This window comes from Lichenostomus cassidix, chromosome 4 (genome assembly GCF_008360975.1).
Source record: "Lichenostomus cassidix isolate B80296 chromosome 4, HeHo_3.0, whole genome shotgun sequence".
In the NCBI taxonomy this organism is placed as follows: domain Eukaryota; kingdom Metazoa; phylum Chordata; class Aves; order Passeriformes; family Meliphagidae; genus Lichenostomus; species Lichenostomus cassidix.
This window is the reverse complement of record NC_139484.1, coordinates 9,147,705-9,172,436: the sequence shown is the minus strand read 5'-3', so window position 1 is coordinate 9,172,436 and position 24,732 is coordinate 9,147,705. Positions and strand designations below refer to the sequence as shown.

Sequence of the window (24,732 nt, the reverse complement as noted above, 5' to 3'; positions counted from 1 at the left end):
AATGAGAACTGATTTTATACAGACTTCATCTCGAAGGGGGATTGAGCACCTGCTAGAGGCTGTCTATCGGCAAATGTAATTTTTCTTTTGAAAGGTTGACGATTGCTAAAACAAAGCACTAATGCCACCCTTCAAGGGCACCACAGAGACACACGACAAAGCCGGGAGGCAGCCCTGAGAGGCGGCCGAGTCTCGCCGCCTGCCCGGGGTGGGGTGGGGCTGGCCCGGCCCCCGGTGAGGCAAGAGCCGGCGGGGCCGCAGCGGGTCCTCCTCCCTCTTCCCTTCTGGCTTACTCGGTGCCTCGCTCGGTGCTCGCGGTGGCTCAGGGCGGCGCGGCGAGAGGTGAGGGGCTCTGGCAGTGGAAGAGGGGCGGGTCGGTGCTTGCTGCTCCTTGCTGTCCCTCACTGTCGCATCTCTCTTTGCAGACTCGGACTCGGCTCCACCCGAAAGATCCCAGAGATGGCGAAGGTGAGGAGAGCAGTGGGCGGAGGCGGCCCCTGCCCGGCCGCTCCCGGCACATCCTCGTATTATCCCTCTTTACTTTTACTCCTCACCGATTTCTTTTCGGGCTCCCTTAAAGCAGCTCGTTCCCTAGCCTGGGCGGACGCGGACGGGAAGGACACGGGGATCATGGGAGGGGCGCGTCAGGCACAAGTTTCTTCTTTTTTTCTTTTTTCCCTACTAGTTTCCACTAATTTGGCCAAGTTTTTGGTACCCTGTGTTTATATTGTGTATGGGCGGAGGCTCCTTCCACTGAAAGGAAGGAGAAAAAAAAAGATCGCCGTGGCAGTGCCTAGTGGAAGCTCAGGGCTCGGTATTCCCACTCTCAGTTTTCCTATACTTAACATGATTTTTTCTGGGACCCTTGTAGCTATTGTGCAGTTCTTCGTTTTGTGATTTTTCCTTTACAGCTCTTGGGTTGCTGCGGTTTGAGTCTGGGTGAAGGCATGGAAAATGGGGCGGACTCCAGCATTTGTTTCTGTAGTTGCATCAAATGCATACTCTCTGAATAGTAAAATAAGAATTTAATGGCTTATTTGTGGAGTTCGAACTGCCGCAGGAAGTGAAAGCAATCAGGGTCTATTAGGGCTTTCACAAAGGTCAAGGTAATTACACTTAATGAGTGGAGTGATTAGTGGTGTTTTAATACCCTCGTGAATATTTACTCATAGTATGTCTGGATATAGTTTAAAAAGAGAGAAAGGGTACTTCTTTTGAAGAAAACATTTTTATTAGTATTTATCAAAATTCTTGAAGTTGTGTTTTGTTTTGGGGTTTTCTTTTGAGTGCAAAGGAAAATCCCTTCTTTAAATATCAGGCCTGGGTTATAGGATGCATGTTAGGAGAGCAGGAACCCTTACCCGTGCCAGGGCAGGGCACTTGGCAAGAGGAATATACTTGGACAATAAGACTTTTATTACAATATATCTGACATTGTTTACAGGCTTACGGGTAACTTCCTTTTACTAAAAGCATGGAAATTTTCAATACCCTTGCCTGTTCCAAAGGGACAAACTTTAATTGATCTTTTTAGCAGGATTATCTCATTCTTCACCAGTGCAAACCAGTTCCTCTTGGCTTCAGGTAGTAAATTTTCTCCTGCCTAAGGTGACACTTGGGGATGATTTTTTAGCTGTGGTTGGTGGTGGTAGGTTGAAGTGATTGGAACAATGAGATTTTGTACTAGGTAGGCCTTGTTCTCCAATTTCCATGTTCAGAGGGCTGCTTTCCACTTAAGTAGTATTCTTAGTCTGTGCAGTTAGGCAGCCATGAAAGACTGGGAGTAGTAAAGCTTTATGGCCTGTACTCATTTTATAAGAAAAAACAAAAACCCAAAGTTGAAGAGGAAACTCTACTTCTCATCACAGGCATCTGTTCTGTATTATGTTGTACCATGAAATAGAGGTAAGAGTGAAAATGCCCATGAAATGTTGAATGTCAATTGACAGAAGCTCCCTGTGGCCGACTAAAGTTTCACAAGGGCACAGAACAGTGTACTGAAGTCCAATTTAGCCCAGGTACATCGCTGAAGAATAAAATATTTGAAGAAGGGAAGTTATATTTGGAGTCTTGGTCACTGAAGTACCTGTCCTTGCCCAGTTCTGTGAAGATTTCTTTTTCTTTGCCCAAAGGCCTGAGGATTTTGTGTGTTCCCTATCCAGAACAGAAAGGTTCATTCATTTTGTAGGAAAAATACAGCCTGCTGTGATGTGCTGCACAGGCTGGTCTCTCCATGCCTGTGTTTATCTGCTTCCTCTGAGGGAGCACTGCTGCTTTAACAAGCTGCCCTTTCTCTCACAGCTGTGTGTGTAGTAGTTTTTGTTATTGCAGAGATGCACAGGGCACCATCTCTTCCTGCTTGATGAACAGGCTGGGAACTGCTGCCCTGTGTTTGCTGGTTCAGAAATCTGGAGAGAAAGCAGCAAGTGCTGTGGGCTTGTCTGTTTTGGTCTGCTACTCCCAATTTTTTTTCCTGAATAAAACTTTGGGAATATTTTGTGTATCCATTTGTAAACTGCCAGGAAAGGATGGCTTGCTGCTGGTGAAGGTGTAGCCGCTCTGCACTATATCTGGAGTTCCTGTTCTGCCAATGTGCACGTGTGACTTGGAGCACAGGAGTAGTATTGCCAACTCTGTAGTGCTCCAGAGGATTGTCTCACATTCCAAAGTACAAGCACTATTTCAGAATTGGGCCCTAGGCAGCCCCCTCTGGCTCTGTTGAAGTTACTTGTGAGGATGGTTTTGCAAATGTCTTTGCATTGGTTCCTGCGTGGCTGCTGCTTGCTGTTGTCCTTCTCTCTCTCCCACCCCTTTTTTTTCTTTTCTTTTTTTTTTTTTTTCTCTTCCCTCCTCCCTATCTTTGGTATCTCCATGGTGTACTGACTCAGAGTTCACCACAGATGTTGTGTAATTACGTTTTTTTCTTAGGAGTTTAAATTTAGTGGGGCAGATGTGAATATAGTCTGCTGACCTGAGCTTACTCCTGCTATTTAAGCAGACAATCCAAAGCACTGCTAAACTTGGAGAGGTGTTTTGTAGCCATGTCTTTATAGTTTTGCATTTGCATCAGCTCTCTGCCTGTATTCATCCATGCACAATGTCGTTTGCTCTGTACTGCCTTTGAAATTTTGGTAGGAATGGCAGGAAAAAATTGCATATTTCTTGTGTGATGTTAGTTTTAGAGCACAGTTTGCACTGGTAGCTCTGTATGGCCTTAATAGCCATGAAGGCTTCCAGGTCAGCAGTGAACACTGTGCTGTGCTCATCTGCAACATGGTTCTTGTGTAAGACATCTTACAGCAGTCTGTCATTTATTCTAGCACATGACCTTCTAGGCTTTTTTCTGTCTGCTGGAAACAGCATACTTTCTCTCTTTGCTGGTAAATAGTCTCCATTTCCATTCTTACCATGCCACAGTTTTCCTGTGACATCTAGTCAACAAATGTCTGCTTTAAAAAAGAAAAAAAAAAGTCTCTTAGTACCTTCTCTGCATGAAGGATTGGGTTTTCCAGCAGCAAATTTCTGAGAGCCTACTTCTGTTTCTGCAGAGGAAGGGGGTGGCTCTTCATCTGTGGGAACTCTGACTGATACGAAGTTGCTGTAAGTGATACAGAGCCATGGTGGTGGAGAAGGAGTCTCAATCAGTTCAAGTGTGGTCTGTTGTGTGCTGATATGAATGCTTTGCTTTTGACAGTGGCTAAACACAGGGGCTTGTGGACAGGAAATATTTTGTGTGCTTGGTGAGGAAAACGAAAAGGAACCTTGTTAAGGGGCTATTGTTGCTGTTGCCAGGATATGTGGCAGTATTAATTTGAGATGCTAAATTGTCTCTTGGGAGACACTCAATTTGAGCTGCTGGTTAGGAGCTTTTCACCTGATGTGGTTTAATCTTTTCCTTCTGGAAACCTTTGCTGGAGTAGAATTGAATAAAAATACTAGAGAATATGAACTTCCTCATTTGGAGTGACATAAATTCTAAAGCAAGATTATCTCTTGCTTTAAAGTTTTGGGGTTTTTTCCCCCTCTGCCTTTCCTCTTCATGCTGATTCTGTGTATGTAGGAGATTCATTGGTCTCATTGGGAGGTCTGTAGAGAAAATGAAAGCTGCTGTTTATTTCTGGTGTGTAATTACAAATTGTACTTGCACTGGACATGACTCCTTAACAGCAATCACTGTATTGTGTAGAAAGAAAAGAATGTGAGTAGGTTTGGAGTGTTACAATCTTGTGATTTGCTTTCTGTCGAGGTTTTGTGTGTTGTGCCTCTCTTTATATTTTATTGCTCAGTGTAAGGTGTGGTGATTGAGTAAATGATCACTCCAGATTACAAAAGGAATTACATCAAAGACTGTTAGTATTTTTCATTGTGCTTTGGGTGCTACTGGGTGGGAAACTTACTATCCAAAGACAAAAGGACCTATGAGGTTGTAATGTTATTGTGTATCTGCTTACTTAAATGACAAGAAATGTTTTTAGTGATACTAAAGATAAGATAGCTTTTTATAAAGGTAAATAAACAATGAAGTTTGTCTGGTTCCTGTCTTAGATTTGCTGTGACAGCAAGTTTGGTTCAGGCTATGATGGTGGTTCAGAAGAGGTGCTGCCTTCTCTTTATGTGTCCAAAATGTGCCATGTTTGGGAATGAGGAGACCACTCTTCTCTCCATGGACTGACTGTTTTACAGCTGCAGAACTTTCTGCCCTTGTCCATTGATTTCACAAATGAGAAATTTGAACTGGAATAACTACAAGGGCACTTGGACATAGTGGAGTGTTTTAGATGAATTTGTGTTTGTCGTTGAACATGGTGGGCCTGAGTATTCCCTGCTGTACCCTGACTGTCATGCCACACTGCAGTGCTCTAAAAAGCAGTCGCGTTGGGTAGGGTTGTGATGTGGAAGTTAGGGACGGCTTGACCCTTTCCCTGTACCGGGCCAGCTATTGGGAGTGTCACATCTGCCCACATGTGGCTTCTAAAGGCAGGCGCGGCTCAGTTTCTCGTGGAGCGTGACTGTGGCAGGTAGGGAGCCAAAATCCACTAAGTGCTGTGTGTCAGAAGGGAATGCCTGGAATGCAAACGGTGCTCAGACATCAGGAAAAGTCTTTTAGACTTCAGCTCCACCAGGACATTTTCAGAAACTGTTCATCAAGCTTAGTGAATATTCAGGATTTCTATGCATTGCTTTGGAAAAGAGAGTTATGAAGGATTCCTGTCAGTTAACAAAAAATGAGAAGGGCAACGCAGAGAAAGATTTCATCTGGCATTTAGTGTTCACACACACTTTGTTTAAAACAGCCACACAGGAATGTTGGGCTGTTGTCACAAGACTTAGGAATTGTGAAGGGGAATTCCACTTGCTTATAACAAGATAAGCTGAAGAAAGCTTTACGATCAATATCTGCTTCCTCTGAGACTTGTTGACATTGGTAGTTTCCAAAGGAGAATCGTGGTACTTCTGGAGTATTAATTATATTAAGATGTTATAGAAGAAAAATAAAATAAATTACCCCAGGCTGGCTGGAGTGGTAGTAAGGGAAGAGGAGGGAGAGGCTTTTCAGTCTTTATCTGCTTAACCAAACTAAATTGTTTGTAAAAGGGAGTTCCAAATCCCTGAGATTTTTTTCATAGTAGCCTTTGGAATTAGCTAGGAAGATGACAATAAATACATTCAAAATACTGCCTAAAAGACTTGCTTATAATGGGAAAAGTGGAATATTCCAGCAGGATCTGAGTTATGATAACACCTCTGAGTTATGCTGGCTATTGGAAATGATCTCCCAAAAATAAATTTATTGTTGCTGTTAAACACCATGACACGTTGTGTTCTAATCTGTCAGAATATGTGAGAAATAAACCTGACTCCTGACTGCTGGTTTTGGGAGGTGTGGGGAGTCTCTGCTGGCAGGAGCTCATGGGTGCCCTGGCACAGTTTCTGGTTACTGCTTTTTTCTTGCTGCCTGTGGCTAGCACAGGTCTTTCCCTTGAGAATTCCTTTTGTGTTTCATAAATAAAGATAAAGTTTGGATGTTATTAAAAACAGTGTCCCAGGATTTGGACGGTGCAGGCCTGGCCAATCAGGCCTAGGGGGAGGTTTCTGACTGACCAATCTGGGTGACCTTTGAAAACTCTATATATATGATGAAATCAAAACAATAAAGGTCTTTTCCTTCTTGCCACTGAGAACTGGGTTCTTTACTCTGCTAGCGGCTCAACAGCGACAGCTGCCCTTCTGGCTGACCTGTCTGTGATGAGTGCGTTGACTGGAGACCAAAGCAGAGAGTGGCTGAAATTCCTAACTTCAGGGAAGGCCAGATGGCTATGCTGCCTCTGGAGTAATCTGGTGCCAGTCCCAGTAGGTGTCTTGGCACTTGCACTCATGCTCTTTCTTGAGAGTGGAAAAATGCCCTGCCTGTATTGATTGCTGCATTTTTACAGCAATGCTTACAGGAAATTTCCCCTCTTCAGCTGTTAGAAACACCTTCCTGTTCCCTAAACCCAGCTGTTTCCCCTTCTGGCCACTTCTATAGTTTATAGACTAACTACTGTGCTAAACACATATAGGTTCTTGAACCATCCTGTTTAAATAACAGCAAAACTTTTCCATAAGGCTCATGAATATCCTTTTGTGTTTAATCCAAAGAGAAATTCCCTCAAGAGCCATGCTCCATGGAAACCTAGTGGAATTATTTTTGTGTTTGGACAAGCTGATCTCTTATCCTCATGTTTGAACTGTTTTGTTTTGTTGGTTTTTTTTTTTAAGCTGTAAACTTGTGTAGCTGAATCACTTCTTTAAAAGTTGCTTATGTCAAAAGCAGCATGATGAAAAATTGAAAACTATTGCAGAGTTCTGTGGGTCTCATTTGGAAGGTGGTGGAAAAAATGACAGTGATACTGCTTGAGAGTTCTAGAAGGTTTTTCTTGAGAAGTTCCTACTTCTAAATGTATCTTCGTGCCATTTGCCTTGCATGTATGATTTGTGCAATTAATTTTTCAAATTACTTTAGCAAATGATAAATACTTTGTCATTTCCCTGCATTCAGGTTCCAGTGTTGGGGATAACAGGGGTTTGCAGAATTGGTATGTAAATGTACCCAAATTTAGGTGGTGCACTGCTAAGGAAAACCACAGTAAGTGCCTCTGGAGAAAGCTGTGTTTAAACACACACAGACTGCTCTTTAGCCAGGCAATTGCAAGAAAAATGCAATCACCTTTTGGATCATGAATTCAAATTTAGCCTGAGCTTATGTATGAACTGAAAGATGCACTATTCTATTTCATGGTGTTTTCCCTGTCCCCCAACCCCTTTTTCCCTCCCCAGTACACAAGAGGCACCGTGACAGCCTTTGCTCCTTTTGATGCCAGAGCTGATGCAGAAGCCCTTCGTAAGGCCATGAAGGGAATGGGTAAGGATAATTTTTATTTTACAAGAAAGAAAGGGCTCTCCCTCTTTGCAAATGTCCATTCTGGTCTATTTTTTTGTGTTAGTAGATGAGAGGAGGGCGTGTGTCTACAAGCCATGGAATGACAGCCCCAGGACCACACTGGTCTGGGCATGTCCTGGTCATGACTGTGCAGCTCTCAGGGATGCATATTTTTGGGCTAGCATGAGGGGAGAAAAGAAGTTTACACATTCCCCATTAAAAAATGGATACTCCACAGGCTGTTCTGGGCACACAAAAGTTTTACAGCACAGTAGCTTGACCGTGGATTTACAGGGACAGCTGTGGAGAATTACAGCAGCGTGGTGGGAACTCAGCATGGAAAATCTGCAACAGCCTCCTTGGCCTGGAAGTGAGCACGTGGCAGTGTCTGAGACAAGCAGTATGAGCGCACAGCGTGAATGTGGACTAATACATAGTCTGTGAACTCACACTGTAGCTTTCTGCTCCAAAACTTCCCTGTGATGAGAGCTAACCCCAATTTGCTGCTTTCTCTGAAGCCACCTGATGAAGGAAGCAGAAGGAAGCAGAAGGAAGGGAAGGAGGGATGTGTGATACACCTCAGCCTGCAGGCAAACTGATTAGGGCTGGGAAGATGATGTGCTGGGAGGACTTAGCTTGCAAGCTATTGTCTATAAGATGGATAATAGCTCCACACTGCTGCCCTCTGACGTGTTTGGATTGCTGGACTGAGTTTTGCTGGGAGTTGGCAGTTTGTCGGTGAGCCCAAAGGCAATGCCTTTCTGTGGAATACAGACTAAATATTATAGCTGTTGTTTGGAGCAGAGTCTGGAACAGAGCACTGATGGAGAACAAACAACATGTGAAGTCCTCTGGTTATATTTTTGCACCAAACTTGGTGGCTCAGCTTGGGGTACGGTGACATTTGTTACTTTAAATGCTTCTGCCATTTGCCAGTAGGCTGTTGGCAAAGTGTCTTTCATTGCCTTTTGAGTTGGTGCCACTGCAGGTTGGTTTTTAGAGTGTTTGTAACTCTTTGTTCTTTCTAACTTCAGGGACTGATGAAGAAACTGTGCTGAAGATCCTCACCACTAGAAACAATGCTCAGCGTCAAGAAATTGCGTCTGCCTTCAAAACCTTATTTGGCAGGGTAAGAAGAAAAATACCTCTGGAAATGACCTGATTGTGGCTTACAATGATGACTTAAAACTACAAGGCGCACCATGTGCTCTGTAAAACATTCCATCTTGGAAAATCTACTTTTGCTTGTCTCTCCCTCTCCTCCACCCTGCCATATCCTTAAAAAAAACTTCAATGTGTTTCAGGTTTTCCAAATGCCTGTTTATCCTTTTCTCCTGCCTTATTGGTTTCAGCTGAGGTACCAATTAAAACAAAAAGAGAGGTGTCCCTTGTGCTTTTTGCTTTGTCTCCTGAGTCTTTTAGCTTGCAGACTCGTGCATCCATGTAAAATGGTTAGTCCTTGTTTGTTACAGCACTGTTTGTTCTGCACTAGGATCTTGTGGATGACCTGAAGTCAGAACTTACTGGCAAGTTTGAAACTTTGATGGTGTCTTTGATGAGACCAGCGTATATTTTTGATGCTCATGCTCTGAAGCATGCCATCAAGGTAGGAGGAAGGAAAATGAATGTGTTACCTGAAATGATTGGTACCTTTGGTTGATTTCTTTTTTTTAATTAGGAATGAACTTTTGGTTGCTAAGGGGAATGTTAATAGAAGTCGGCTTTTAAAAAAAGAATTAGTAAAGTTATGCTAACACCTGGCAATACCATGGTTTTGCTTGGTTTCTTTTTCTTCCTAATAATTCAGAGGCAGTTTAGAAATCTACATAGCATAAGAATTGTTCCTTCTGATTTAAATGCAGTGAGTAGATGTGTATAGTGATTTCACGTTCTTTTTGCTGTTCAAATGCAGTGCTGAAGTCCAGTGGGCTCTGGATTTTTCTGCTGTGAGCAGCGTAGGGTTTATAGCTATACAGAGGTATGCATAGACTGAAAATTAGTTCAAAACATTTAATGAAAGTGTGGTGCTCTTTGTTTCTTCTTGACTGTTGTTTAGACTACACAGTGTGTTACCCTGGTGGATTGCAGCTCAAGTCCAAAATTGATGAGCTTGTGTAAACTGGTGTCCGCCAAAATTATGACCAGATAGTGTCTGTAGTATTGAATGTGCTTTAAAAGCTGTCTTCAGTAACACAGAGGAAATAGTTATGGCCCTGTTGGTGTTACCCTTCTAAATTTTCTCTTTAGCTGAGTGCATTTAGTGCCTTTCTGGGCAGGCCCGGTAAACAAACAATTTACAATGTAGATGATCAGAAATTTTAGTGTGTCTTCCATGTGCTCTTTCCCCCCTCTCTGTCACACCTGTCCGATATCATCAGCCTCTGGAATTTCAGGAATTGGATGTCCCTGGATTATTTACAGAATTGATCAAAGTAGGGGACATTGAACTTGACTAGTGTAGGATAGTGCCTTGTGGAATGACACTTCTGTGTAAACTCCCAAATCCTGGATGAGCAGCTGGTTAATATGTAGGCTTTAGTCAACTGTGCAAGCGAGTGCTCATGCACCTGTGACCCAGCAAATAGTCTCTCTGATAACAAACTTCGTTCCCGGAGGTTTTCTGTAATGTCTTTATGTGCACTGGGGGAAGGGGGAGATGGTACCTGGCTAAGAAACTGATAAAGGCCTTGCTGATTAATAGAAAAAAATTTATTCCCAAGCTCCTCTTACTGACTTAGGAGTCAAAGACTGATGGGGAAATGACAGAACGGATGGGTGTAGGAGGGAAAGTGGAGATAGTGAAACAAGAATGGTTTTGTTCTTGTCACAAAAAAAAAAAAATTAAACCCAAGATCGTAGAATTTCAGAGAATGTGTCTGTACAGGAAAGGATGTTAATACTGGCTGCAGTTCAGCTAAGTAGGGTAAGAGTAAATCAGATGTGATGGCAGGGACTTCAGTGCAAGATAACAAATTAGCTAAAGAGCATTAACTCCGTACTGAAGGTTTTCTTATCAATTTTCACTGCTGCTACTTCGATTAGAGCCAGTTGAACTGTGCCTGCCTCACTTGTTGAGTAGGCATGTTTGTGAAACAATCTGCATTTTGGAAATGACTGCCTGTAACCTGGCAGATTTGTGTTCTGGATAGCTTTGTGTGCAGTTGCATATCTTCATATGCAGTTAAGTATTTCATGTTTTCCTTACACTAAAGGTTGTAAATAACAGGCTGAAGCAAAAAATGCTCAGTATTTCATTTCAGTGTTGCTTTTGTGAAATGCCTCCTTTGTGAGCCTAAAGAGCAATGGATTATTCTTGCAAACAAAGTAGACTCAGACTTGTGGAAACAAGATACTGGCTTGGCTTTTGTAAGTCTTATCCTTGTAAAAGTGAAAGAGTGGCTGTTGTGTCTGCTGTAATTAAGAACTGCGGAATTGCTTGAACTATCTGGGTTAGCAATTCTGTTGTACAGTGTTTGCAGTCGAAGAGAGGGTTGGTTTAACAACACAGGTCTATGCTGCGTGGCTCTGTGTTTTTCTGTGCCCTGGCTGATGACAGTGTATGAATTACAGCTAAGATGGAAACTTCCTCTCTTCATTCACTTCTCTTGATGTCCTTGACTGTAATAGCAAAGAACTGAGGCGTACCTGGATGTGCTTGAACATGGAAGGGCTCATCTGAATCCTGCAGCACTAAACCTTTATTAATTGTTGAGTTGGTTTTGAAAACCATCAAGATGGGAAGAGGAAGAAATTCTCTTCAAAACCCCCACAGTGTACCAGAAAGAAGAAAATATTTTCTATTTGGTCCAAATGTATAAGTTTATGCTTGGTTTTGAGTGTCAAAGGGAATTCTTGTTTTCCTTTTGTTATTCCATGAACTAATTCATAATTACATCCCTGCAGGGAGCAGGAACCAATGAGAAAGTGTTGACTGAAATTCTTGCCTCCAGAACACCTGCAGAAGTGCAGAATATTAAACAGGTCTATCTGCAAGGTAATTTTCTATATAAAATGAGGGGTCTCTGCTCAGTTCCCTTAATGTGATTTTAGCTCATCTTTCAGATAAGGTTAATCTGTGAACTGATGGATGTGTCCAATAAGAGGGAATTCTTTCTGCTATGTTGCAAAATTTCATATTTAAAGGAACTAGAATTTGACTTGTAAACTAAAATAATTTTTATTTCAGGTCTATTACTGCAGATTATGGTGTTCTGTGCTTTAGAATTCTTTCCAATGCATTTGTTTCTTCCACCCATTATTTTTGTCCCTTTCATTGAAAGGCAGTTTTCAGTAATTGGAAACCAGAAAACTGATACAACACAAAAAAAAGTGGGTTTTTTGTTTTTTGGGAGGTTTTTTTTGGGTTTTTTTTCCCCCTTTTGCTCAGTGTTCTGTTCAAGTGCACTTGTGTTAAAGCAGGTGCAGCTGTGTTAAAGTTAGTGCAGCTTTTGGCTGTCCACAGGAGTATGGGAGTATATGCTTTTACCCTGTGATTGTGAGGTGGTTTCTTTTAGGGCAGTGTTTAATTCAACAAATTTCTTTTACTTCTATGCAGATTCCTGCCACACAAGAAATTCTCATGTCTGACCTATTTTTGAACCCAAACCCAGAGTCTCAAAGGGCAAAAATTATTAGTACAAGACTTGTCTGGGCTCGTGGTTTTTGTGCAGTGAGGCTGACATTTTAGCATGACTTCATGTCTGTATCCCCTTTACTGCCTTAAGGAGCTGAATCTGTGCACTTCACCTTGTACTTGAGAATATTTTGAGTCATGTGCTCCTAACATGAGGTGTGAAGTGCTGTGTTTTCACCTCTTTTATAGTAATGTGAGGTTAGACGTGAAAGCACAGTATGTCCTGAGTGTTAAACATGTTTCTGATGATTCTGTAAGATGTGAGTCAAGTGAACTTTGTGCTTTTCCTTGCTTTCCCTTCAAAATAATGAGGGAGCCTGTAAGGTGGTGAATGGGTATTGCTCTTTTGCAGAGTATGAAGCCAACCTGGAGGATAAGATCACAGGAGAAACATCAGGCCATTTCCAGAGGATGCTGGTGGTGCTGCTGCAGGTCAGTGTCTTGTTGTGGGATGACTTTCACTTGCCGGTTCACTTGTCACTTTCTGCTTACTGAGCTGGGTTCTGAATGGGCGTGGTACTAGGCAGGATTGACTCTGGAGCTGAGTCACTTCCTCTGATTTGCAGGGTCAGCCTTGGGCTCTCTTCAGAGTCATTTCCCTATCACTGGATCAAAAAACTTCTGTGATGCCTGTGAGTGTAGCAGGTGCTGCTACATGGGGTTTTGAAGGCAAAATGGGAAGAGAATGTTTATTTCATACAGACACATGCAAGCAAAAGGGAAAAACAAAGTGATTTTGGAAAAGATACAGGAGGGGATGACTTCTCACTGTAACTTACAGGCTCAGTATAACAGATACATATTTTTTTACTTATCTTCTAATTCTTCAGTTTAACAACTTCCAAATTTCTCTTTAGGCGAACAGAGATCCTGATGTTGGAGTTGATGAGGCTCTTGTTGAGCAGGATGCTCAGGTGGGTTAATGACTTGGGGTTTGGGACATTTCTACAAGTTAGCCTTCAAAGATGGTATACAGCTAAAACTAAAGTGTGAGAGAGCAATTGTTAAGGTTGTCTCTGTGTGTTTAATATATTTTCATGTGCTTTTGCATGTTCTGGACAAAAGAAATTTCAAAACCTGAAATATTGATCAAAATTTTTGGCTCTTTCACATTTCAGTGTGAAGTGTGTCTTGTTTTGCTTATTACGTAGTGAGGGGCCTGACTGAAACAGTGAGTAGATGATTGGAAGAGACGGTTATTGCTGAGGCTTTGTGATGCTGAGGGATCCACTGCTGGAAAATTCAGATGTTAACAGTTCATTCCTTAATATCTGACTTGGACTTCTCTCTGAATTTAATCCATTGTCCATAACTATTCAGTAAATCTGTGCTCTGAATGGAAAGGAGTGCCAATGGTTACTTGGTGTCCTTGACAGTTTCTTGCTGGGTATCGTTTGCTTTCTTGTAGTGATATTCAGTATTTCAGCAATTTTATTACAACTCATTTAATATGTGTTTCTTCTCAGTTATTTCAGATAACTCTGCACAAGACATTTTTCTCTCATAAATGGTTGAGATGAAAGAAATACAGGGATTGTTCAAGGTGACACGGAGTAAACACAGACTATCAGATCAATAAAACATTCTTCTCACAGCACAGCAAGATGGAGAGACAGATAAAATCCATTTTACTGGCATAGGCCTATCTTTTATCACTTAAATTCAGAAAACATTGTTGTTCTGCTATTAAAGTTAATTTGGTGTGAAAGTTACAGCTGGAAAATTAGAGGGGCAAATGTTTGAATTGCGAGCTAGACTGTTCCGTGAAAATTTCAGTCTTGGTTTTAGCTGGGCTTTTGTAATTGAGGAAACCCATGAAGCACAGGCCCTGGTAGGTAGATAGATTCCTTTTGGCACTTTAATCAGGTTTATATGAGTATCCAAATTTAGGAGGCACCAAGCCCAGCTGTTGGAAAGGTCGTGACCTTCTAAACAGTCTCTGTGGTTTGCTGTGCACATTTGGCTTGAGCTGGGACCTTGAGTCAATGGACTTTCCATTCACCACTCAACACAGCTGAAACAGATCCAGTAACTTTCTAATTGCTGCAGGTACAGATGGTCAGAATTGAGGTACATGACTCTGCATATGTAGGAATTTTTTTTTCTTCCCAATGCTTTTCTTGAGTCATATATTCTGGAAAGGACTTTATATTACAAGGCAAACTTTTTGTTCAGTGCTTTAAAAAAAATTTCTGTGTCTGCAATTAGTAAATATTAATTCAAAGCAATTATGAGACTTTTCAGAGAATGCCTGAAGGAGGAAGTCTAACTTTTTGGAAAAGATTTAGTGAGTATCGCTTCCTTCAAGTTACACAGTTGAGGTACATTTTGGGTATTGCCCACTGGCAAGGCAGGTAACTTCAGGTTGACATAAAGTGCTATTTGCAACTTCTAGTATCTAAATAAATGTTTTCCTGGTATTTCTAAATGCTGTGCTGGGACTTCTTATTTGCTACTGGATAAAGAGTGCTGGTGTTCATTTGGAGGGTTTAGCATGTATTATTTGAACTAAATATCCATGCAGTGAGTGCCTTAATAGCTTTTTCTCCTCCACGCTTTTTAAAATCTGTACTATTAATATTAAAAAGAGCATATCTATACTACAATGTGTGCTACTTGTCTCCTTACAGGGTGTTTAGCACCCAGTTTGGAAAAAGGCCAAGTTTTCTGACTGTCGGGAAAAAGAACTTGTTTAACTTTCCATATTTCTTTCTCATTTTCTTCCTGCTCTTGTTCATTCCTACTCTTTGAAGTGCTTTACTTGGCTGGTGCTGAAAATGTATCCAGGTCTTTGTCTGCATCAAAGGCAGACTTGCCTGAAGAGCCATGAATGTACTAAAACAATTACACGATTAAAATCTGCTTTCACACAACTAAGAATTCATCAGCCTACAGATCCTGTTTCTGAGAGTTTATAGACAGATCTTCGCCTCCTTCTTGGACAACTTCCTCCTTAGCCAAGTTAGTGTGGTTCTCCCATTGAAGAGCCATTATGCAGCCAAGTTTTGCTACTCTGATTTGAAAAAGGGAAGGGGGAAAAAACCCAGAAAAAAGCAGTGTTGTGAATAGATTTTATCTGCTGTATTATCATGGTTTCAGAAAACTTTAGGCTTATGGAAAGGACTATGCACAGTCAGTTTCAGGGCCTTAAGCTGCATTACTCATGGAAATGCCATCACAGTAAATTTTAGATTTTTTCATTTATTTCAAAGAGGAGTTCAGAACTTGGCAGTTTTATTTCATTTTTTCACTCCATCTATAGCTTGTTAGAACATTTAATGCTCCTTAGAGTGAGAAAAATAGAGCTTTTCAACAGGGTGTGTGGACACAAAAGAAATGTTGATGTTTTGATCTCTTGAAATTGTAACAGGTTTTGTTCAGAGCTGGGGAGTTGAAATGGGGAACAGATGAAGAAAAGTTCATCACCATCTTGGGAACCCGCAGCATTTCCCACTTGAGGAGGGGTAGGTAGTGTGGTTCATATGTGCCTGAAAGCTTCTGCCTGAAATCCAGCCTGGAAAAGCTCAGCCTACTTTGTGGTGCAGTCTTCATCAGCTGCTAATAGAGAGACAATACCTTTTTTCCCCTGATGCATGCCCTCTGTAAGTCTGTTTTACCAAGCTATTGAGGCCATTGGGAATAATGCATGGGGCTGTTCCTTTGAGGTGCAGGGAGGTGTTGTACAGTGGACATCTGATAGAAATTGATGCTCAAAATAGGACAGTGAGTGCCCAGTAGCACCTGAATTATGGATTATGACGCACAAATGGCATTATCTTCACCTGAGGCGGGGGATTGGCAGGAATGTTGGCTGTTCACTGACTGAGCACACTTTGTTTTGCAGTGTTTGACAAGTACATGACCATTTCTGGCTTCCAGATTGAAGAGACCATTGACCGGGAAACCTCTGGTGATTTGGAGAAGCTGCTTCTGGCAGTGGGTAATTAAGACTTACCACATCTAGAACTGGCTGCTTTTGCTTAATCCCAGGCCTCTTTAAATTGCAGTTGCCACAGAAAATGGCATGATGTCCTAGGTTGCAATATAGATGCATTTAAGTATTCTATTACCACCAGCTGTGGGCTGTTAGCTGCTATCAGCTGCTAATGACCCACCCCAGATGACAGGCAATGGGCCATCAGGGACCCACCGTGTGACTCATGGACTTATCTCATCCCATTGTGGGATGCTCTGCCCGGGAGGGAGGAACCAGGTGTTCCCACCTGGATATAACCTGGCCTTGGAACTGCCTGAGCTAGCCCTGTCTACTGGGTTCCCAGAGGACAAGAGCTACCACTGGATCATCAGCTGGAGACCAGACCTTCACAGGATCACTGCTTCAACTGGACTACTTCAGTTGGACTGCTACTACCACCCTAACAGGGTGTTAGGTTGTATCTGACTTTGTCAGTGCTTTTCCTTGTATTATTTCACTTATTTTTAATTTCAGTCTTGACTTGTGATCTCCCACAGGTCTGTTTTCAAACCAATACACATGAAAACAGGGTTCCTTTAGGAAGGTAATCCACCTGGGTTCTATTTTTATGTCTAGAGAAGAGGTGGTGAACTGCATTCTGTTTGGTCATGTGCATCTCTTCCAGAGGTGAGACCAGACTCAGCCTTCTTTTGCATTCCTGGCAGCTCATTTAGGACAGTGTTGTAGAGTTTGACTAGTAAAGTCTCTCTGCTATTAGAAATAAATTGTTTGTTCTAAATCCCAGAACCCAAAGAGCTTTAACAGAGCAACAGACCAGGTGACAGCACTGGAGAGAATGACCCAGTAACACATGTCTTGTCATGGTAATCAAAGATTGTCCTGTATTAAATAGGAATCAATAATTCAGTCATTTGCCTTTTTGCAGTGAAATGCATCCGAAGTGTGCCTGCCTATTTTGCTGAGACTCTGTATTATTCCATGAAGGTATGTAAATGTTTTCCCTAGATTACTTTCCATCTCCTCCAGCTACAGTTTCTCTCCTTCAGATTTTCTTAATTTCTTCTGCCACTGTAAATGTTGACAGGATACTGTATCACTAAGTATCTGCAAAAGATTCAGGGAATGCAGATCTGGCGGGGGGGTACAAACAATTCATAAGGTGTCCTTGGAGTTCACCATAGGTTTGTCAGAGCATACATCTTTTAGTCTCATCAGCTGTTTTTTGACTTGGTGTTGTTAAACTGGAAAATATCTGGGAAGGTCCGCTGGGCACTTTCATCCTGAATAGACTCCAGTGTCTTTAGCTGGTGGATGTACTGAGGAAGGAAAGAATTGTAAATTGTGGATATTAATGCTCTTTGTTTTGCAGGTGAGTATTTACAGACTGAGGGCATTGTTAGGTTTGAAACACGTTTTGTTTACGATCAATCCTGTTTTGAGAAGCAGAATCTCAGCAGAGAAAAGGAAAGAGGCTTAAACAGCTGCAAAAGCTCATGCACAGGAATTGCATTAGCAGCACAGCCATGTTTCTGTTGGCTTCACCTTCTCTTGGATGGGGAGAGATAAGCAGGGAGAACTCTTAACTCCCAGTGGGTAATATTAATTAAACCAGAGCCAGGTAATCTGTTGTTTGCAGACAATTATCAACTTCCCTGAAGAATTCCTCCCTTCCCCTTGCTGGAAAGCCCTGGAATATGTTTGTCACCAGATGAGATGACAGCTTGAGAATTAGCAATGAGACACAAAATGATAGCTTAATTTTTAAAAGTTGTTTACTGCTTTCATAGAGATCAATGTAGAATAAGGTTCAGGTGAAAAATAGAAAATATTGTACCAGTAGGCTGAACTCTGTGAGGAGGACTACATTTTTCTTATTTATACATTTTTATTTTTTAAAGAATGCAATTTTCCTGTAAGCTTTAGAGTCTTACACACTTCTATTAAGAGGAGCCTGACTGTCTGCTGGTGAGATTCCCCATTTTTTAAAAAAAATATAAATAAACATTAAGCATTTCAGATAAGAGAGCTCTTTGTCAATTATTACTTTGACAGAGGAGTTTGTACTTCCAATTTATCAGTTTGGCATGACAAGGTTCTGCAATGAGCAGAGTTTGCTTTCATGATGAGGTAGGGCAGACCTTGGCTTTTGTTCATCAGAAACCACTGGACTCATGGCATAACTTTTGGGCAGCTTTAGGGTATTTTTAGGTGTAATCCAAGAATATTGCACCCAGAAGGATTGAGTGACCCTGGGCGTTAGGCTGAAGATGATCGTGGGGGCTCTGTCAAGTCCTTCCCTGAGGTGCATCTGCAGGTCAGCATGTGAAAGTTTGTATGGCTTCAGCTTGTGTGGCGTCTGCCTTGTCTGAGCAAAGGGGTCAGGGCCTTGGTCTGCACAGGAACATGAAATGTTTCGAGCACTGAAGATGATGAACAGAGTGGGGCATGTTTGTATGGTTGAAAAAGGTTTGTGAAGTTTGCCCTCATAATAAACAGCTGGAGACTTTATGGAATGAGTTGCTGTGCCTGTGTCTTGCCCTGTGATGTTACTTTGTACTGGTCACTGCTGGGATACATATATGCAATTCCAGAACTGCAGTCTCAGAGTACACGGAAAAGGTGATGTACATGTGATTCTGATTGTGGTGATCACCTGTGTCAGCTTGGATTAAATGCATATGGATGCTCACAGTTGAGGCCTGAGCGTGTGGCACTTGATAGATGGCCAGGGATTAGAGCAGCCTGCATGGTCAGCCCTCTGTTCTCCACGTTTCAGTGCGAATGTCTTGTGATACTGTCCCAAATATTTTCTGTTTTGGAGCTGAACTGTAATGCAGGAGTGGTTTGAGATGCCACTTGTTGCTTTCATGCTGTATCCTGGTTGTTCGTATTTCATGTTTTGTTGCAACCTCTGTCCAGAGCAAACTTGTATTTTAATATTATTTGATCTTTTCTCTTTAGGGGGCTGGCACTGATGATGACACCCTGATCAGAGTCATGGTTTCAAGAAGTGAGGTTGATCTTTTGGATATTAGACAAGAATTCAGAAAGAATTTTGCTAAATCATTGTATCAAATGATTCAGGTAACATTACTGCTCTGTTATGAGGGAATACGGGTGATTGAGATGTCACTGTTTTCGCTGCTTATTTTTTTGGGAGGGGTGGATGTGACACTGTGGTCTGACATTCATGGTGGTTCGTCTTCTGTTTTGACATTGCATTGTTTAAGTGGGGGACACTTCTAAGGGAAGCTAAAGGTTTCCTTGCACTGGGGAAAATGATGTGGTTTTCTGAAATTACAATTACTCATCCACCATTTTTAGCTGCTGCATAATTTCCGTTTTCTTGTCTGAGTTCCTTATTGTCCACTGCTTCAGAGAGGGTGCTGGCTCCAGAGAAATAAAATTGGGATTGGGAATCTGAATTATCACGAGGGTGAAGTTTAGATCTTGGGTTGTGGTGTGGAACCCTTTGCACCATTTCCAAGTGGAAAGGATTTCACCGTGGAACCAGTCTGAGTCATAATTTCCTTTGAGTGGATGAGAAGGAGCAGGAAGGGAAAGAGCCAGCAAGGAATCCAGAGCCAGCTGTTGCTGCAAAGTTAAGCCAAAAGGCTTTTTTTTTTTTTTTTTTTTTTTTTAAACTTGTTTTATCTTTGAATGCTGCTTTTTATGGTTTTCTGTAGTCATTCCTGACGTTATGCTCCCTTAGCTAGGCTGGGTGGAGTTGCTTTTTGGCACTGCCGGTCAGGCCCATACAGCTGATCCATGGATTTTTTATCAGAGCTTCCCACTGATTTCAGGGAGCAGAGCTGGTGCCTTTCTAGGCAGTGGCAGGTGCACTTTGCTCATTTATAGGGCGTTGCTTTTGGTGCTGCTTTGGGCTTCTCCTTTGGCCTTTCTCCCTGCAGACAAATGCACTCAAATGTGCAACGGGGTAGCTCCGTTTTCTAGTAAAGCTTTTGGAGGTTTTTTGTCTCTGGCAGTCTGTCTGTGTAAATACAGCTCTCATATGAGAGAGAGGCAGAGAATTTCCTTGTGTCATTCCTGAGGGGTGAGTCATCCATGTGGATTTCCTGTGGGTGGGATGAGTGTGTAATGTGCTGGGGCCCTCCTTGGCAGCTGCTCTCGTGACTCATGGTGCTGCTGTGTTGTATTAACAGAAAGATACATCTGGGGACTACAGGAAAGCACTGCTGCTCCTCTGCGGTGGAGACGATGAGTGACGGGGACACAGCATTTGTTGTACTCCAGCTTTGCAGCCCTTCATTAGCATGTCTGCCTAAGGTTTTGTATTTTAATGCTTTGTGGCTGCTTGAATTTATTACTAGGGTAGCACTTATATAAAATGAGCACATTGTTATCCCTCCTCTCCCTGACATCCCAACTCCCAGGAACTTCAAGTGCCTTCAGTGATCTGCGAGAGTCTTCTTCATGGAAGGTGGATGCTGAGCACAGGACCCACTTCTTTACAGGTGTTTTGCTGAAATAGGAAAAAATAATTGTGTCTTTCACTAGGAATTTGAAGATTATCCTTTTTTTTTGCTTTTATTCCTTACATTTCCACTGAATGTTAAGCTTGTTCTAACATGGCAAATGTTAACTAATATTCAAATATTAATTTGAATGAATTTGCTGAACGTATTACAAGCAATCATTGGAAGTATAAAGGACCAATAAATTCTTTGCCTCTCATCACAGTTGTATGTGGTTTTTAGTCTAATTTAATAGGTTTTAAACGATTTTCCCTTTGATATGATTCCGCTGCCTCAGACTTTTGGTGTATATTTCCCCCATTATTGAGGCCCTTAAGTATCTACGATGTTTTGCAGCTCTCCATCTTCATGTGTAGCCTAGAGTATGGGTGCTGTGGTGATCCTGCTATTCAGTATAGTTGGAAAACCAAAGTATTGGTGCTTGCTGGGCATTGCATTGTCATTTTGTACTGCTTTGTCTTTTTCTTCCCCTCTAAAGTGGGGCAAGGAAGGAAGGAGAGTTGCTGTGCAGTGCCAAAGTAGGCCAGACATGCTGCACCCTAGGACCAGTCAAGGATATCTGGGATGGAAGCAGGTGAAGAAGATATGGAAAGACAGGGATCTTGAGAGAAAAGAGAATGGTTGCAGCATCCCTCCCCTCAGGTTAGCAGGGAGCAAAGCACAGGGTGAGAGAAAGACCAGCCTGTTTTATGGGCTGCCTTAAATTCTCTGCTTTGGTTCAGCGTTTATGACTGGCTCTGAAAAATTAAATGGACATATGTGAAGGAGAATAAAGAGGCTTCCCTTTCATGCATTGTCAGGTCTAAACACCATGGTTCTGGACTTGGCTTATCAGTCAGTCACACACATCAGATGCAGAAATTGCACATTTTAATAGTCTTCCTGAAATTGATTCTTCACAGGTTATTAAGAGCTTTAAAACTTTCATATTGAATAAATGTCAAATTTTAATATTTTACATTGTAATTCTGAATTAGTACTGTCATGATCTCTAGCTGCTAAGTGCTTTGTTTTCAGTATAAAATATGCAGAAGAAAAAATTATATTGTATTCAGATTTTGTTCTCTTCTCTGAAATGAATTGTCAGCATTTGTCAGTTTTGCTGAAGCCTTTACAAATGTGTTGGCAAGGATTGTTAATTTACAGCTACTCATCCTGGAATGACATGGCCAGCTGCACACACTGCAAGCTTGGCATGACCACTGGCCTGGAAATACCTTGGGATAACAGGAGGTTTTGGTAGTTTTGGTTGTAATATTTTTGGTGTGGGTTTTTTTTTTTTAAGTGATTTAATATTTGCCAAGGCAAAATCATGCACAAAAATCTTTAAGGCACTGCTTTCTACTGCTTTAGAGATTAGATAATATGTTTAATTTTTCAGCTTCCTTCAGTTTCTTTAGAGTTCTTAGGGAAGTAACTTCTGATCTTCATGATGGGTTTTAAAGTCTTGAGTAGTTTTTTTGGTTGACATGTGAGGCTGTTCTATTAGAGTCTGACCGTTGTCACAAACCTGATGCTTATGATTTAAATGGAATGATCTAAATTACTGCCAGAATTTCTAAGTAGTGGCTCTGACCAGGAGTTGTGTTAGGGGTCAGTACAGTATCAATCATCTGCACAAGCTTTTAATATGTAAATGGACAGAAGCATTTTAATTTCCCTTTTGAAGTAATTAAACAGAGAGAAAAAGGTGTGAGAATCTTTCTTTCTCAAGTCTAATTAAAATGTAAAGAAGTTAATTGAATTGCAGTGTTTCTAGTATTTACTGTGTTACATTCCTTTAGGAATACAAAATTTGGAATCTTCTGTATGGTGCATTCCTAAGAGAGCTTTAAATTACAGCTGCCAATGAATTAATTATTTCCTCTGTGGCAATAGGTAATCATTGATGTTTGTTTTTTTTCTCTCCATCTTCTGATTTTGAGTCATGAAAATTTGTGTTCATTTTGTCACAAATCAGAAGTGTTGAGAAATCCTATCAATCTCTTTGCAAGGTCAAGGGCAAATTAGAGCACGAGCACTAAAATCAGCCCTCTTTATCTGGGAAGAACCTGTTTTAAAGCCAACTTCAATAAGTCCTATATTGTTGGCTTTCCCTGAAGAGCTACTGTCCCTCCCTGCTTTGTTTCTCTTCCCACCCCTCCCCCCCATAGCAAAGTGTTCTAGAAGCTCCTATTTTATTACTAGAAATACGATACTCTTTATTTGCTTTCATCACAAGGTGTCTATCTTTGCCATGAACTCAGTGTATGGTGAAAAAATTATTAGCTTCTTTACTTGATTTCCCTCAATTTTGTCATTGATGCATATAAAATTATGATTTTGCTTGATTTAGATTCATGATAAGTTCTATTTATATTGTTTCTTTATCCCACTTCGACTCCTGGACAGCTGGAATTGCTGTGGGCATCCAATTACTCAAATACACGCTGAAAGCAGTAATTTGTGAACAAGGCAATGTTATGCATGAGAAGCCCAAGCAATAACTCTTCTTTTTGATTTAGTGTACAGTACAGCTACGAAGTCAGAGAACTAGTGAGTCATTACAGTGAGGAGTGGTGGGTGACAGCTTTTGTGTTATGTGGGTATTTTTGGTGTCCTTTGGAAATGCCACTTGATAGCCTACGTGGAACAGGTTCATGGCTAAACAGCACTTTGTAGGTAACTCACCTGTCTGGTATCTGTAGCTCGACCTGACCTCGCATTTCTGACTTGAAAACGAAAAGGCTTTGTGTCTTTGTCTCAGTAAAGCTTTTATCATATGTTTATTTTGTCCCTGCTCAACAAAGGATCTGCAGAAACACTGAAACCTTGTGGAGTGGCTGCAAATAATACCACACAAGGCTTTTTCTATCTGTGCCATCAAGAGGTGTTGCTACAAGCAGCACAAAGCTACGTGGAAAACCTTGTTTCTGTATTTTATGCCTGTAGTTACAGCTCGAGTTCTTTTGTTGATGGTGGGAGTGAGTTGAATTCCCATTTCTGAAATGGGGCAGGAGTGTTGTTTTCTCCAAGCCTGTGCCATTTGCCATGTGGGCAGGGGATGGTGCTGTTGTTCCAAGTAATCTCATTCAGGCCACGGTGGTGCTCAAATTCTCTCATTCTCTCTTGAATCACTTCCTTAATTTTTTTTTGTTGGTACCTTTTTCAGATTGCTTTATCTGGTTTCCTTGACCTAAAGTATGAGTCAGACAATTGAATTTTTTGTTATGTTTTCAGAATCTTTTAATGTAATCTTGTGTTCACTATGAAATGAGAGAGCAGAGAACAAAATACTTTATCGGAAATAGAAGCTGGGTTTGTGCACATGACATTTTTAATAATGTTAAGCATTTACCTGCTGCAGTCTGAGCATAGGCAGTGTCCAATCTTCCTCCCCAGTCACAGTTATGAGAAATGAGAAAAAATGTTTTTGTTCAACTCATGCATTTACAACTGGGGAGTTTAGCAGCACAGATTTTGCTGTGCAGTATTTGATTTCCAGAGATTCTAACCTGCAATCCCTGAATTAATGCCATGTTTTAGTAAGCCTGGGGTGTTACTTCATATCACTGAAGCACCAGCATAACTGCCCTGCACTGTCCAAAGCAATTGAAAGGCTGTGAAGGCACTGATATTTTAGAAAGTTACAGTGTAATTAGCAGGAAAAACTCATGGAATGGAAAGGACAGGTAAGATGTTTTAAATTATTTTTGTTTCAAACAGTGGTAACAGAGGCGGCATTTGTAGGATGTCATGACAGACTCTTAGAGCAGGAGAGGAGAAAGGTGTTGTAAGACACAAACTAATCTGGTCTGATACCACAAGAAAAAATGGCTGAACTAATCTTACATTGCTGTCTGTGGGAAATGGGCTCATAAATCCTCCTAGATCTAGAGCATATGCAGCAATAGAATTCCATCCACAGAATCATCTGATTCCTTTAACTTTTTGTCTACTTCTGGCCTTAATTTCAGTAGGTAGCAGGATGGTAGAACATAAGGTCCAAGTCTTGGTCATTCTTTTATATGCATCTATGAAGTGTGTCATGACAGTGAAGGAACCTGAAGGAAGGAAAAACAGATAAAAGCCAACCTGTGTAGGTGATTATTTTCACACACTTTGCAGTAAATATACTTGCCTCTTACCCTTCCTGTTCTCAAAGCCTCCTTCAATAGTAAGAGGCTACAGGCTGCATATAATGAGGCCTGAAAGGCATGGTAGTATCTCTGAAATCCATAGAAAATTTCATTAGAGGCCTTGCTCT

General features: G+C 41.4%; 1 protein-coding gene across 1 annotated transcript; it reads left to right on the top strand.

Annotated features, from left to right (window-relative positions):
• Positions 1-232: 232 nt before the first annotated feature.
• ANXA5 (annexin A5) lies at positions 233-20,685 on the top strand. Its single transcript, XM_085057810.1, has 13 exons — positions 233-342; positions 426-468; positions 7,318-7,402; positions 8,455-8,549; positions 8,913-9,026; positions 11,324-11,414; positions 12,406-12,485; positions 12,911-12,967; positions 15,424-15,517; positions 15,898-15,993; positions 16,916-16,974; positions 18,952-19,074; positions 20,154-20,685. The coding sequence occupies exons 2-13, from the start codon at positions 460-462 to the stop codon at positions 20,214-20,216; spliced, it is 966 nt and encodes a 321-aa protein (XP_084913936.1). The 5' UTR covers positions 233-342; positions 426-459; the 3' UTR covers positions 20,217-20,685.
• Positions 20,686-24,732: the final 4,047 nt, after the last annotated feature.